Genomic DNA, 16,911 nt, shown 5'->3' with positions numbered 1-16,911 from the left:
TACAAACTTTTAAATTGCAAAAATTTAAAAGATAAAATTATTATATTTTTTTAAATGAGCCAAATATGTTAATAATGCAGCTTTGTTTTAATTTAATTTGTGGGTTTTCCCCCAGAAAACTTCCCAAGCATGGTGGTATTCATCCAGTGGCCCACCGTGTCATTGAGTTAAAAAATGTTTAAAGTTGACAGAAAATTTGAAAATGTCACTAGATAGTTATGTGTTATTGGGATACATTATTAACAATACCTAAACACCCAACTATACAGTCTTAAAAAAGGCAAACATGAAAACTTCCCTAAAATCTCTTAGCCTGGTGGGGATGCAAGTTAAGCCTGGTGACCCGCCAGGCTTATAAAACACTGAGGGAAACCCAGACTTTTCGTCAGTATTTATTCACTCACCAAAGACCAAAGTGCACACAATGTTAAGTTAGATGTTTAAAACATGGGAGATATGATGGAACAATATGTCGTGTAATACAAACCGTTTTAAGAGACAAAATGGCAACATGTCGGAATAAAATCGGAGTATAAATTGCAGAACTAGAATCCTTACCACAGCCAATCATTTTGCCTCTTTGCTATTATGTGCCTTTGCAGTTTTGGTTGGGTATGAAACGTTGGCATCTACTTCAAGACATTTTGTACCAACCCATCATCAAGGAGCAGACATCAAGGAGAGGTTTCGTTCACACTTAAAAAAAAATCTGACTAAAAATATTTTTTTTCTGCAGTACATTGAAGGAACGTGGTTTTATGACTCCAGTGCGGAGACACTTCTGTAAATGGAGATCAAAATTATTAAACTGAAAAATAGGAAAGTAGCATAAAACAGAATTTAAAAAACAAATTTCTTTACATTGTAATCACATTTGTCACACTGGCTTGTTTTGTGTCGTATTTAGTGGAAGTGATTGGATCTGTTTAAAGCTAATTAAAAGCACCTTTTAAGACATTCACACTTTGGCTCTGGTGGGATGTACTTTTAATTACTTTCCTGCAAATAAATTATATTTTCTGGCTTCTTATTAAATATTACTGGTTTTGTTTCCTATGTCCCAGTATGTTATGCAGCTACAGCGGTGTCCTTAAACTAGCTTACTAAAAGAGGATGTAGCCATTATTAAACTTACTAATTGCACCTTTACACTGCATGTTATTAAATGTGAACTGTGCTTGCTGAGAGGCTTTTGAAATGTGTCTTGGTTCATGCAGTGGCGAAAGCTGTTTAGGTAATTCAAACATCTGTAATCCTTTGAGAATCCTTCTGTGTGTGTATGGTATGCAAGTATTTTACTGTACGCATTAGAACCACAGATTTCTATGTAGTTTGTACTTTCAGCCGCCCTCTCCAAGTCAATATTTTGTTCAACCATATTTTACCGCATTTAAAGATGAACATTTTGTTTACAAACAAACTGCACTATGAGGATGAATTTCTACGAATTAGAAAGGTGAGGGATACATTTCACCTTCCAAAAGGATCCTAAGCATACAGCTACAATGGGATGGTTTTGACCAAGACACATTTGTGTTTCAAATGGTCCAATCAAAGTTCAGACCCAAATGCTTTTGAGAATCAAAGACTAAATCCAAAAACATGCTCTTCATCTAATTTGATTGAGATTGAGCTATTTTGCAAAGAGCTGGCAAAATTTCAGTTTCCAGATCTGCAAAAAGTTTGGAAAAATGACGCAAAAGACAGGCTGCTGCAGTCCCAGCAAGGTGGCTCTTAAAAGTATTGATTTGAGGGAGCTGAACATCCACACCTGCCATAATTTTTAGACTGTACAAAAAAAAAATCTTTGTAATGTGCCAAAATGTAAAAATGTTAAATGGGCACTGTAGTAACTCCAAGTAAATTTAAAGGCCTTGACTTCAGAAACTACTTGCTCATCATAAACCACAGAACAACAGGGTTGGACTGATTGTCAACAGAGTTCAAAATCTCTAATAAAATTACAATTGAAACGTCGAACCACTTACAATCCTGCTTCCAGTAATCTGATGTGCGTACCTGTACTGTAAACATAAATGCACGAGGGAGCACGCATGTGTGCTTGCATGTCTGCATTTCCAAGGTTAATGCGAGGTCATTTACTGAGCAAATAGCCTTGTCCATTACCTTGCACGCAGTCTTTCTTTAATAGCTCAGATGCACATAAGTGCTGTCTTGCTTGAAACCCCGCTGTCTCTCAATCTTACAGTCAGCCTTCACACTCATCTCATGGAAAGAGAGCGGAATGGAAAAGTCCCATGTAGAGGCAAATCCGGCAGCAGCCAAGTCTCGCATATCTAAGGCTGTCAGGATGGCAAGAGCAGCTGATATTGACAAGGTGGTGGGTAGCCATGAAAGTACGAGTGGAGCTCAGTGTGAAGATCACTTGCAGCCTTATTCTAGCTGGGCCCGTGTCTGGCTGGCGAGCGGGGCCCATTGCCAACACTCGCAAAGGCTGTAATGAGTTTATTTCATGTCGGCTGTGAAAGTGCTCGTCTCCGTCTCGCAGGCACTCAGACAGAGTTGAGGCCCATAAACACAAAGTGCAGCGTGTAAATCCCCACCGCCTGACGTCTCTCAGCCTGCCCTCTATGGCTTCTGAGCATCTCTTTATTGGGGTGAGGGAAGGAGACGTAGGATCCTCACCTGCACCCCTGAGAAGACTCCACGGGCCTCCCCACAAGCCCCCCTCTAAAGACCACCTCTGTTGTAATCTTTAATCTCTCCGGCTCTTGCTTGTATCCTTGGAGAGAACATGTTTTTTTTTTGTTTTCTTTTCCTAGGTTACCAGAGCAGAGCTGATCGCTCAGCGTCTGTACACGACGTGCTTGTTGTAAACATTGGCAGATCAAAAACAGCACACTGTGATTTGCTTTGGATCGTGGTGTTTCACCTCTGATGAGCGCATTTTCCATGACGTCTATGATCTCTGCTTGTGCGTCTGTGCTGTCCAGTCTCTTGCCCTCCATGCAACGCAGTCTGCTGCTCCCTTATGTTCGCTTTAAGACGGCTTTAATGTTGACCTGCCATTTTAATTTAGTGATAGGATTTTGAGGAAAAGACACTATAGTTTATAGTTGTTGCCATTTTTATTTTTATGTAAAACGTGAAGCGACGTTATTTTCACCATGTGTACAACTAAAGCTGTTGTTGAAGTCAATTGGCTAAACACAATATTATGTTTTTATTTGATTATGCATCTGTAAAAAATATATATTTTTTATCTTATTCTAGTAACACAGAATTTTCTGTGTACCTTAGATAGAAAATACTCTCTTAAATATTGCCATAAAAATAATCTGCATTTGCATATTTTATCCCATTTGAATGAACAGCATTATTAAAGTCAACACCTAACGTAGAATAAATGAGGCCTGCGCTCCATAAAATGTCCCGGACTGTGTTAGAGAAATACTTTTTAGGGCCTCTTACCTTTTTTAAGGACAACCATTTCTTTATAGGTGAGGTGAGTTATTTAAATTAGGATGGAATAGCAGTAAAGTAAATATACCTTTCCATTATAAAGAGACAGACTTAAGTACATTTCTTAAAAAAAATCAGATTTGATTTTTCAATAGAGCAAAAACAAAACTAGTGATAATAGTAGACAGTAAAACATCCATTCTCTCCAATTATTGTTGTAAATTATCTTAATTTTGTTATCAAATTTGAATAATTCTGTCTTCCATCTGTCTTCTCACATCGGTCCAAGTGATTTTGCAGGAGAGTTTCCACCACTTTCACTCATTTTCTCACAGAAATAATGTTTTCCATCTTATTTTGGCTTTCCACTTGACTAAAACAAGGTGTGATTGCATTTCACCTCCCACCATATTTTAATTCTGTTTTATAAAGGTACTGAATAAACGGATACAAAGCCACGCTTGAGTTTGGGCACATGAAGATATTACATAAAGGTCAAAATGTACATACAAAACTGAGTTAAAGAGCTGTACTATACCAGTATAGAAAAATAAAGCAAATTCAATGAAACTTTCAAAGTTAATAATCAATTACCTAGGACCAGAAGACTTGTTTTCCATAATTTGCCTTTTTTTGTTTTTCGGCTTAAATCATTACTGATGGACAAAGATCAGGAAAACAAGTTGATACAGCATTAACCTTTAACATGAGATATGACTTTTCATGCAGCAAAAGACTCCAATTACACAGACAGATGGCTTTAAAAGCCACATATAAAACTGTGTCATCAGCATACATGCATAGTCTAACTGGATTATCTTTTTTATTCCAGTTTTTGGTTAAGAAAAATGGGTTGAATTTGCTGCTTTGCCAGTGCATGCCTGGTTATCTGCTAAAGATCCGTATGTAAAGGTGCATCATCCTCTCAGGCCCAGGTAGTCAAGACAGAGTCACCGGTTCGAGGAGCGGGGAGGAAAACACGGAGGAGAATGCAAGATGTTTGCCAAAAAAGACGAGTTTCTATCGCTCCCTCTCTCTGACATGGCTTTGGTCCTGGTTGAGGGATTAGACTGTGAGCTTCCATCACACTCTTTGCTGGCTTGTTTCCAGATATTATCTTTAAGTATGAGCTCAGCGCCAATCTTCTCTTTTCTATTTCCCTCTCCCACCCCTCCTTTTGTGTATGAAGTCAGTGGTGTGAGTCATCCCAGGCTGCTCGGGGAGTGATTTAATTGCTCTCTCCCCTCCTCCTTTCAACATGCATGCCTCGAAGAGGGCTGTCACTGACCCCTCTGCTCCTGTAAAAAAAAACAAAAAACAAAAAACACTTGCACAGCAAACGCTGGGCCACCCTGAAAACGCATTGGAAATACCAACTCGGCGTACCCAGGCGATGCCGAAACAATGCTGCTGCGTCTGCTTTGCTTTGCTTTGCTGCGATAACTTTTTGGTATTGTGCAACCCTGCTGAGTGAGTGTGAGCACAATATGGGGAGATAACCCCCACAGCAGCAGAGGAGCTTTTGTAATTGCAGTTTAGAAGTGGGGGGGAAGCCTTATGTCTCTTCTAATTTTTAAGTCAAGAGAACAGTTTTTTTTAAGTTGGCGCTTTGTTGGTATACACACTGTGATTTAAGCTAAAAATCAAGTCATTTTAGCCCCTTCAGAGAGAGATTTACCTTTTTATTTGTTTTCTTATTTAAACCTTTTGATTTTATGTTTCGATGGAAAGAAATCCTTTTCTCAGACTGAGAGGCTTCCCGTGAAATCGTAGCACCCATGCTGCGAGCTTCACACACTTCATTGTACCGACATCTGTGCGTTTTTTCCATTCTCCTCTCTGCACTTGTGAGGTGAGACATGAGGTGGCACTGTTCTCGCAGACGAACGGGTTGGTGTCAGTGGGGGTGTGATTCAGAGAAAGAGAGAGAGAGAGAGAGTTGCCTCCTAGTAGGGAATGGCAGAATGTGATTAAATATAGGGGTTTGCCTTGACTTGGCAATACCTCTTTATATGAAACCCTTTCAGATGAAAGAGCTGTTTGTTGTTAATGGGGGGAAGTAATTCTCACACCTCTCCTGCAGCTGAATCTCCTTCACGGCGACGTGGTCCACCACCGACATGGGCGCCGTGATAGACGGAGCTCAAAATGGGGTGAGGAGGCTAAAATGCCACCGTGATTACAACAATTAGAGAGGCTGAGCAGGAAGTAGAGCGCGTTGCTCCGAGGGGGCCCCCCCGAGTGGAATTTTTCTCCCCTGTGATGCTGATGAGTGTCTCCAAGTTGTATAGCAGCAGACAGGGATCAATGGAGAATGCTGACTCTTGAGAATACCATGAATGTACTCTAGTCTGCCTGAGATGGCTACTAATTCAGAATGATTATGCAGTGTGGACTTTGCTCTTGGCCCAGTCTAGACAAACGGTACACACAAGGGCGCTGCCGCACGTGTGCGGATGCAAGAAGTGAAAAACAAAAAATCAAGTCAGGAAGCACAAAGATCACACATTTAATGCTTTTGCTTCACTTATCTCCCTGCACCATCACCACTTTCCCAGATTTTTTTTTGTGCTAGATTTAACTAAAGATTAAACTAAAGCCAAACAGATGTTGCCTCCGTTGCTGAGTTTTACAGCACTGAGCCATCACCAGGAGGCAAAGCTTTCAGGAACGCGAGAAAAGTCCTGATGCTTACCTTCAGATCCCCTCGCTCCTTCCCTCTCACGCTCATTTCAGCTTACCCTCTTCATGCTACTCTGCCGTGCAACCAGACAGCGCATTTCTGAAAGAACCACAGCGTACATCTCCAAATGCTGCAATGACTTTGTGTTCAAAGGCTTCCAGATACGTGTAGGTGTCAGTCAGTCACATCTGAACAGTGCACATCAAATTAAAGCTGTGATCCAGTGAATACTGTATGTTTACCCTCTGCCTGGGCCACGTAGTATTTGCTAATGTTATTTATTTTATATTTTTGAATTCTAAAAGCTGCAGTATATTACTTTTATACTTTTTTTGTATATTTGTTAAAGCTGTCACTATGTCGTGACGGTATAATATGAGACAGATAATCTGTCTGATTGAGCTCTTCCACCTCCCTTCTGAGGTCTTAGAAACAACTTACTGTCCCAGGAAGATGCTGTAAGGAGCAAAGGCGACGAGGGGTATGAGTAATGTGTACACAAGCATGATTGTCAACACCAAGATTCTCCTTCTGGCTCTGATTGGTTGTTTCCAGTTGGCACCAGGAGAAAGCAGAGGAGATCAATTTCTTTTCACAGGTTATCTGTTTCACATCATACTATCACGACATAGTGACAGTTTCAACGAAAATGTAAGAAGATATGTTTTATAAAAGTTACATACTTCAGCTTTAAGTGTCAAAATGATATTAGGTATTAAGTGATGGTAAAGACATTTTAATGTAAAGAACTTGAAAATGAAAATGCGTTGATGATTTTGTACATGAAATGATTGTCTGTGTGATTGATTTTATTGATTAAATCTCATGTATGCCTCTCATCTTCTCTTGCAGCTAAGCTGGAACTGCAAGTCCCAGACCTCCCAGTGGTGGTGCTGCATGGAAAAGACGTCGCCCTCAACTGCTCCTTCAGCCACACGAGTCCCTTCAACCTGTCCGACGTAACTGTGTTCTGGCAGCTGACTGACACCAAGCGCAGCGTCCATGGGTTCTTCATGGGGCAGGACCAGCTGACGGAGCAGGCAGAGAGCTACGCCAACCGAACCAGCCTCTTCCCTTCCCAGCTGACCATGGGCAACGCTTCCCTCCTACTACGAAGGGTGGCGGTTGCTGACGAGGGCAGCTATACCTGCTTTGTCAGAGTGCAAGAGTACGACAGCGCTGCCTTGCTGCTTCAGGTCGCAGGTGAGTTGAGTTATGAGATCTGTGACAGATAGGGTTAGGGGGGCTGCATTTTTGGGAGCAGTGGGATCACAAATATACTGGTGATCAAAAGTAAGAACAGTTCTTGAGCACTTGACAATATAAGAGAAAGAATATAAAAGTGATAGGGCTGGAAAATAAATAAATTACAACATATATCGCTATAAATATGTGTTCAATGTAAATAGCTAATATATCTGATAGAATATTCAATAATTTCACTGAACTCCGATGCAAAACCGCACAGCATTCTGGGGAACGTAGGCAGAAGAAAGACTCAACCTCTCTATGCAAGGTTGGTGGCTCGCAACCCATCGAGTAACTTGAGCAACAGCAGTTTAAAGTTTTGCCACTGTGCTTCAAAACTGCTTAAAAATAAGAAAGAACGGCATGGAGTGAAAACTGGTTAAAACAGAAAATGTCAGGCCACCAATATTTCAGATGTTTAAATAAAAAAAAATGAATCAACATTTATTGACATCGACTGATATGAATCGCTTGTATTGTGATATGTTTTACAGCTGTTTTCAATCTATTTAAATAGGCCATCTGGGTTTGGTTCACCAACCTGGGGTTTTTGCCTCATGTCTTCTCCCCCTCTCTCTCACTGGCCAATTTCTGTCTGATTACTGGGAAGAAAGGCTACTAGAGCCTCACAAAGTCTTTGTTTCTAAACAGCATCTTCATTTTGCAGCAATGACTGTGGCATGGAGAACAATTACAACTAAAGTTCCTGATGGATACAACAGTCAACAATTAGTCGAAAGTGTACAGGTCCTTGCTTTGAATAAGCTCAGCACATCTCTAGTCTTGGTTGGCCATCTTATTATTTAAGTGTTTTCATTTCCAAGGGACTGCTTTGTCTGTTTCGCTGTGTGACAAACTGTTTTTCTCTGCCATGTAGATAAGAGACCCAATTCCTTTTGCACAAAACATTCTTGAAACAATAGCCCTTCCGTCTCCACCTTTCACTTGTTTCTTTAGACTTTGTGCTCAGTCTTTTTCACAAACAGAATATTACCTTTGCTACCCAAAAACCATTACTGTCAGAGCCAAAGTAAACTTTGGACCACTTCTCTTTTCAGCCGTAATTTTCAACCATGAATGCCAACATGCTTTCTGTTTGCCAAACTCCCCTCCAACAATGCAATGCATGATTTATTATTAATTTTATATAAATGCCAGGGAAGTCAGATGCACTACTGTTCTTTATTTTAATCAGTTTTCTTTTGTTGATTTTTAAATTTTTTTTGTTTTTACCTGGTGCCTCAGAGTATGTGCAACTTAACAAACAAATACGTTTTGCTCGTTTCTCATCTTTGGATACTTTGGAATATGACTACAAAGTGATCTTGACATTTAGGAAATTCTGTTAATTGTTAATTTTGATCTCCAGTGCAAGTGGTAGGCGTTCACAAAAACCTGCAATATGAACTGGTGTTGTAGCTCTGTGTAAAATACCCAAATAACTAATTAAATCTCTGCATGCAAGGATAACTCAGGTGATGAACTTTGCAAAAACCAATAAGGACGATTGTGTTTACAAAAAAACAAAACATATTTTTAATGAATTAAAATTAGAAACATATATTAAATTAAATTAATTTAGTTTTTTAATCAAATATCGGAAGCACCTCGAGATGTTTCCAGCCCATAAAACGCAGGCGCAGTTTCTGAGACGTGTTAACTAAACAAACAAAATAATAAATTTTTAAGAGATCACTGCTTATTGTGCCTTCTCAGACACATACACACTTATGGCGCAGTTGATTTAGGATAATTTCTTCCCACAAGATGTAAACAGGTAATAAACAGCTTCCTCTGGGCTGCCGAAGATTGTTTTTTTGTCAATACGCGTTGATTGTGGTCCTTGTCATGGTCAATATGTGCTGACTTTGATTATTAGCTGTTGTCACGGTCAATCAAGCATCACTAACATCTTCCGTGCTGTGAGACCACACTGCCCCTCTTCACAGCTGAGAGCCTTTTATTTATTTATAATGATATTGTGTGCCTTTCCTTCCTTCTCACATTTCTATATCTGTTGTGAGATTGCTTCAGATCCTCCCAGGAAGGATGCGTATTGGGAGGTGTTGATAGCTAACATTTTTTGATCTGTCAGTGTGTCCTGCAGTGACAAATTGGTTTGATTTTATGGTGCGCATTATTAGATGTTCTATTTTTGGGTCGCATTTGCGCTTAGTACTGCAAACTTTCTTCACGCTGTGCTGAAAGAAAATGAAAGCGGGCCTTGATGGAAATCTGTAAGTCAAATGCACAGCTGGAGTCGGTGCTCATTCTGTCTCGGTGTTGAGAACCCCACTTTTTAAAAAGCAGTAAAGACAAACTTATTTAATCTCAACTTCAGCTCCTTCAGCCTTTGCTTTGCTGTGCCACGATTGTCTCTTCCTTTCTTCCTTTTTTACTTGGGTTTTACCTTTCGGGGTTGTAAAAAGGTGTTTCTCTCTCCAAGTCTGACAAAGGATCTTTCACCTCCTTCCTTCTACCTTTTTGGTGCCATGGGCTGTGCAGTCTCTGATTCCAGATGAGCTATCCATTTAGTGTTCTCCCAGGGACTGCCAGCCCTCTTTTTTTTTGCTTCTGCTATGTGTCACCACCTCTAGAGAGCCAAATCCCTCTCAGGGAGTTGGCTCGGTTCTCCAGAGGGAGCATCTTTGGAGTAAAGCAGCATGGCATTACTGCTACATGTAGAAAATGTCTCTGTCTGTAGGATCTGATGTTCTCTGATACACTAAGCTCCTTAAATATAATTAGGAACTTAATTGGAATCATATCAGGCAATTTTGAGGGCGAAACTCACTGCAGACAACCTGAAAAGAAGAACACTGAGTCGGCGTTTCTGCTGTCCTTTTGTCTCAATGGACTGTTTCATAAAACCGATACATCACAGATGTGCAAAAAGAAACCCTTCTCTAAGCAGTTCTGTCCCACAAACATGAACTTTCACAGTTGAACCACAACCAAAGGAGTTGGGCGCAGCACTCAGCAGGGTCAACATTGTTGTCTTGCCCACACCTCTAGTAGAATTGTATGCATAATATTCTGTTTTTGGATACTTTGTGATGTGAATATGGCTGATAATCATTTTACAAATGTCATGCAAGTGTGGCACCCAGACACATAAAAACACGAGGAGGTGGCCGATTAAGAAGCACATCCAGTACATTTGCTAAAGAGAAGATGACCACACGGACATGGTACAACTAAAATGAAAGCGTGTCATACAACACAGGAGAAACTATTTTACATGTTTTTATCTAAAGGTGGAAGAAAACAAGCTGGGTGTTCCTTGCTAATATCAAAGAGAGGACCGTTAAGCAAGTGCTAGTGAAGTTTTTCCCTAATTCAGAAAAGGCTAAGCTAACTATTATATTCATTGCAGCTGTCATCTGTCGTTAGGACTATGGATTGTTCTTTGGATTCATCATCACAAGATCACTACAAGGATCTATGGTCACGGACTTTTGTCTAGCTAAGCGTTTTTATTTAGTTTGTTTGATTTATGATTTATAAAGGAAATCAGCACTGACACTAAGAATAATTTAGATGAAGATGCTGATGAAAAAATCTTGGGTCATATTGCATCAATAATTGATTTCTAAGCACTAGAGCAACAACTCTTTAGGTAGTTGTCACCAGTACCAATAGAGCTGTCTATTTCAAAGTTCAGTCACCTACTGTCTAGGTTCACTTAACTAATGAGAAATTCAGTGTCTGCTTATGGCAAGAAACGATGCTCATGACACTCCTCTGGAGTTCTGATATATTTTTACCTCAGATAAACCTGTCACCAGATCTACTTACCATTAGCCGCTAACTGTTAGCTATTCTTTGTGCTCTCCTCCTGCAGCTCCTTACACCAAGCCTGAGGTCACATTGGAGCCTGAATTCAACCTGCGGCCTGGGGACGAGGTGGCCCTGACCTGTGTGGCCTATGGCGGGTATCCCAAGGCCGATGTCATATGGCAGGACGGGAGTGGACGCAACCTGACGGACAACATCACAACTTCAGTGGTGGCTAATGAACAAGGGCTGTTCACCATGACCAGTGTGCTGACCGTCGTGCTGGAGCCCAACAGCTCCTTCAGCTGCAGACTGATCAACCCGCTGCTTAGTGAAGAACGCTCCATCTTTGTCACAGTCACAGGTGGGTAAGGGTTTTCTCAGTTACTCTGTGCTGGCTGGTGTGCGTGTTTGAATTTCATCACTGCAGAATTTACAGACCAGTCTTGTTTCCAGTGGAGCATTTCCAGAGTTTCTCATTAAAATGTTGTATACTTTTGTGAACCAGTCTGTCTGCCGAGTTTTCCTGCCGTGGAGTTTTAACACTGTGGAGTGTTTTTTTTAAGCTGCAATGAAACCACTGGGAAATAAAGAACATTTTTCTCGCACTCCAGAAAGCTTTACCTGTCAGTTCTTTTGCATGGTTAAGTTAGATCAGTGGGGGATATTTTCTCTAAGCGTAGTCAAGTTGCTGTTTATCAGAAACTTCAAAAGACTTGGCAGTATAATGAACTCATGCAAAAAGGAAGTGACTGGTTCTCTAGATGTTCTCTACAGGAAGTACCTTGTCAACCGTAGACTGGTTTCACATGTTTACCTTTCTCAAATCACTTACACTCTACTTGTGACAGCAGCGCCGTGATGATTTTAATGGTCTTTTCAGCCTCACCTCAAGGCACCACCCAGCCGTGTCTCCCTGGCCCTGCTGGTGTATTCTCTGTGTTAAATGTGACGAGAATGCCATGTAAGGGTGGGCTAGGGCTGGGTCTCTAATGGGAGCAGCACTGTGTGAAATGGCTCATAAATAAGAAGAGGTGGCCCAAGCTGGCTCTCTGGACTGTAGCTGGTGCTGGTGCTCGGCCTGTTGAGACGGAGGTCGAGGCAGAGGTCAGGGAGTGCTGCTCCACTGGGCTGGGAAATGACTGTGCTGTCTGGAAACAGGACGGCCGATTGGCAGGACTGGACGGCTGAGTGAAGGTGGCCTTTCTAACAGTTTGCTTGCCCTCAAAACAGGACAGATAACCAGTCAGAAGGACCAATGGGGAGGTGGGGGAGTATTGAGCACACAATGACAATACAAATATAACTGGAGAAGCTGTCTTGGTAGTGTGTTGCTGTGACTACCTTTGGTTTCTCCATTTTATGAGATTGATGCTCTTCTGTAGGTTTGGTTGTAGTCTATTGTTTAGTACCTCTGCCGTGCCTCTCATTCATTTAGATGGCTCTTTTGTAAAATGATTGAGTAAGCCACGTAAATAACTTAGTAACTGGACTCTATTTAAAAATTTTAATCAACTGAATTGCAGGGTGTGTAATTCATTAATCTCAGTTAATTGCATTTTATTCAAAAACTATATATTGACTAAGCAACATTTCCAATTGAAAGGCCAGGTAAATTGTTGCATAAATTGACAGATATTTATTGTTTCTAATCTGTTATTTAGGTTATTCAACCATCAGAAAGATGCAAAGTGCTATTATACCCATTCCTATTATACCACTGATCATTCATGAAATTTATTTTAAAAATACTTCTTAAGAAATATGAAGTATGGTCTGTGCTTGCTGGATAATGTTTGGCATTGAGATGGTATTTCAGGCTAGAATCACTTCAGTGATAGGCCAACTCCTTTTAGCACAACTTGCACACGACAGTCTTTTCCTGCATCCAAACAGGTTGCTTTTTTCTATAAAGCTAAAATAAACCAAAAGAAGCAGATTTGTTGTCCATCGTTGTTGTTTGTGGATGTCGTCAGTGCATCAGATTTACAGGTCTTCCAGAAACACACAAATACAAAGGTTCTGGCCAGAACAGAAATGTGAGTAATTGCATTTAAATTTTTATCTATCTAATTAATTAATTGAAATGAACCCATTAAAGTCCCTGCCATAACATAAATGATTTAGGTAACTTTGCATTTGTGCTGGTTTTCATTGCATGATTAGCACAGAGATTGTAAGCATGTCAAGCTAAACATTTCGCCTGTCCAGGTTTGGTTCCTTGGCATGGATGTAGAAGACACCAGTGGTGAGCAGAGATACGATTCAGGGTCTTAAAATGCAACAAACAATCATGGCATAAGCATAAAAGAGTCTAAAATGGTCAGCAGGAACGTTGCTCATTTATTTTTTGGAACGACAGCCAAGGGACACGCTGGAGTGGCATCAAAGAACACAGATACTCATTCAAATATATTACTGCTGCTGCTCATAGCAAATTAATGTCATTACCTTTAGCCTGAGTGTCACGGACCTCTTATTCCTGTGACTGATTTATTCTTGACATAAAAAAAAATTAAACATCACAAATCATATCCTAAGAGTTTTGGGCTTTACTCTTTGGATTCAGAAGCAGTAGGTGTTAATATTTTATGTAGTTGTAATTTGACAGGCACCGATTCTTTCAATCTGACAGACTGATTCCAATTTTGACTGGTTCAGATTTTTTTTAATCCAAGGAATACAAGAGGAATATGCTGCATGATCCTTAATAGAGTCTGTATTGTTGAATCCATCCCAAAAAAGGATTTCAATTTTATCCCTATTCATGTTAGTAGATATGTCCATATTATCTGAGAGTTACTGAGCTTCAAACCAGTGCATAAAAATATTGTGCATGCTGTCGACTGTTGTGTTCATAGAAATCTGTCCACAAAATGGTGCAAAGTCTTAGTTTGATGCATTTTTATAGGGAAAAAACTGATTGCAGTGTGTCTGATCACTAATCAGAGCTGATTGCAGGAAGATTTGCTGAGCCTAATCTCTAGCTGATTGACTGGTGCATTATTAGCTGTTGTGTCTATTTGCAGCTTAATTTCAGTGTGGTAACACAAAATTTCAAGAAACAATTCAGCAAAAGTCTCATTCACAAAATAAAAGATATTAAGCCACTGAGTGAAAGAAGCGTTTGATCCCCAAACTAAACATGTTTTAGAACTGGGCAGATGACTCTTTTTTTTTCAAGCATAAGATATTTCTTACAGATAGGTAGACGTTTTACACACCTTAGGATGAATTTTGATCAGTTAATCTTTTCAGAAACTTTAAGCGTATTGTTGCTTATTGACATGACTCATTCTTTAGCCACTGCTTTGTTACCCTGTCTTACAACGTTCTCGTAAGACTGAAAGGATGAAATCATAACACATCTTTAGTCTTTCATACGAGGGAAGAGTTTTTTAAAACAGTGTGTTGAGTTCACTCTGTCTCCTTTAGGAATGGTGATATGAACTTAAGTGTTCATCATGATATTTTGTTATCTATTGCAAAAATGAGAAATTGGATGGTAAAAAGTAGTAGATTGTATAATAGATTATATGTCTATGACCAACTTACAGATGATTATAGAGACTACTTCAGGACACCACAAACATAAAAAAACACAAAATTTTATAGCTGTTAATAGTTATTGCCACTCTCATGGAACCTACATAAAATAAATGAATTCATAAAAAGTAATAATCTCAAAGATACATTTAGTTTTTTGGAGGTTTCTATACATCATAGTTACCCCGATAATTCAAGATTCTCATGATGATAAAAAATAATTCACTGTAATAATAATTTTACACCCTTCGTTGCCACCACTTCTGTTTGGTTGCCAGGAAGATGCTGTCTGAGTCAAACTCATTATTTCTCCTCCTACAAATGGAGCAGCTCAGTATTGATATCATTCAGCCACATCACATTCCCTCAAGCCTTTGCTGAATCATTGAAACGTTGTTTTGCAAAGTTTTAGACAGACATGCATATGTTCTGTACCCGAAGGATGCGAGGTGACGATACATTACAGCGCAGTGTCTTACCAGCTGTGTTTTGGTGATTGCCTTCATGGTAATTACGAAGCTCCTCCAGTGTGGTTACGGATCGAAAAATCTCGCTTGGATTTCCAGGTTTTAATAAGCGACAGCTTTCAAGCCTTTGGCGGATCTACTATCTTGTCCCCGACATCCTTGGCCCATTGTGCTGGAGAGGTTGGAGTGGAAGAAATTGATCCAGTCAAGAGGTGTACTTTAGTCACAGAAAGAGTTGTGATCAGGCGTATCTGTAATTGATTTGAATTATCGATCTTTGCGCTACATGACGACATTCTGTCTTGTCGGTAGGGGGTCAAATACTTGTTTCACTTTCATTCATATCACTTTAAGGAACGGCTTTCTTCTGGTTTCTTTGCTGATGCTCTCTCTCTTGCCATTAAAATAAAACTATTAGGAAACGTTGAAACTTTCCCTATGAATGAGAGCAAATTGACAAAATGAAAAATAAACAAAAAAAAAGACACCAAGGCGTTTTCCATCTCAAGTAATCAGTTCTTAGAAAACTGACAGGCCTATTTGTACACGAAATGATAAAGAAAATCAGACTAAATCAACAGACCCCGCTAAAGAAAAAAACCGAGAGCAGAGCGAAAGTCTGGAGAAAACTGAAGCTGCTTAAGTGCTATGCAGCAAAGATTTTTTAAAGGGACGGCGAAGGAAACAACTCCACAAGTAAACCTAGGGAAAACCTGTAATTAAAGCGTCGGTGACTGTGGTTTTCTGCAACTGGGTGCACATGAATAAGAGTCATTTCTCAGCTGGAGTGCTACAGCGCAGCTTGATGATGGCCCAAGCTGTTTGTAAATACACAGAAGATTTATAGTATAGCGCGTGGCAAGATACAAGGGGGGCTTGTTTGAAATAAACCCACGTTTGCGTTTGTTTACAACAGCTGGTGTGTGTGTCAGGCTGGATTCTGTTTTTGTTTTGGTTTTCTTTGTTTTGGGAGGCTTTGCACCTCCTCTTTCCCCCACCAGATGCCGCCTGTGAGCAGAGCCCCTGGAGCAGACAGTGGGGACCTGGGAACACACCTGCGATGCATTAGGAGGCTGATCCTGTGGCTACTTAACAGCGGCGAGCTGACACTTCGGCGCCTGAGTGTTTGTGTTACATGGTAACATAACGTTCCAGTGAGAGGCCCTCGAGTTAATTCCTGAAGTGATTTAACTTATGTTTGTTCTTTTGTCAGGTTTATTTCCTGAGGTTTTCCAGTGATTCTCTGAGTGGAGTTTTAACTAYGCCTGCAAGTTCTCCGTGTACATCTCCAYGACGCCCTTGGTGTTACTAAGAGGTGCCAGCCCCGAGCACTCCCCTCCTGGTCCTTCGTCCTCCTTGGATTCCCCAGTATCGCACAGTTCATACCGGATGGTACTGTGACTCCACGGTACGCTCACCTCTGGACTACTGTCGACCGTCAGCTCGCCCTCCACACAGCCTCCTACCTGTCCATCCTCCCGCGGTCCCCAGGATCTCCCGTCCACCTCCAGGTCGAGGTCTGCTCCTACGAGTCATTCCCCCCGCTCTAAGTAAGCCTCCGCCATTTCCCACAGCACCTCGTCTGATCTCGCCTTACCTCTCCCTCTCACCAACAGTGGCTGATCTGGTGGTTCCCTTCCCGAGTCCTGTTCTACACTCACTCCATTTCCCCTTCCCCTGTACAATAAACCACATTATTGTTTGTAACGCGTGTCTCCTGATTGTGTTCTTTCATGTGGGTTCGACAGCTGGAACTAAACATGACAG

At 40.7% G+C, this 16,911-nt stretch overlaps 1 protein-coding gene across 2 annotated transcripts in view; it reads left to right on the top strand.

Annotated features, from left to right (window-relative positions):
- Positions 1-16,911, top strand: part of cd276 (CD276 molecule) — a 90,739-nt gene that overhangs the window by 15,071 nt on the left and 58,757 nt on the right. For both annotated transcript variants that reach the window (XR_533281.1, XM_008404749.1), the window contains exons 3-4: positions 6,959-7,309; positions 11,199-11,495. Coding sequence is in view for 1 of the 2 variants with exons in the window: in XM_008404749.1 (XP_008402971.1) it covers positions 6,959-7,309; positions 11,199-11,495 (648 nt within the window). In the remaining variant the exon portion in view is untranslated. The remainder of the gene's footprint in view (positions 1-6,958; positions 7,310-11,198; positions 11,496-16,911) is intronic.

This window comes from Poecilia reticulata, linkage group LG3 (assembly GCF_000633615.1).
Source record: "Poecilia reticulata strain Guanapo linkage group LG3, Guppy_female_1.0+MT, whole genome shotgun sequence".
NCBI lineage: Eukaryota > Metazoa > Chordata > Actinopteri > Cyprinodontiformes > Poeciliidae > Poecilia > Poecilia reticulata.
Note: the sequence above shows the minus strand (reverse complement) of the source record. Positions and strands in the feature narration are given on the sequence as shown.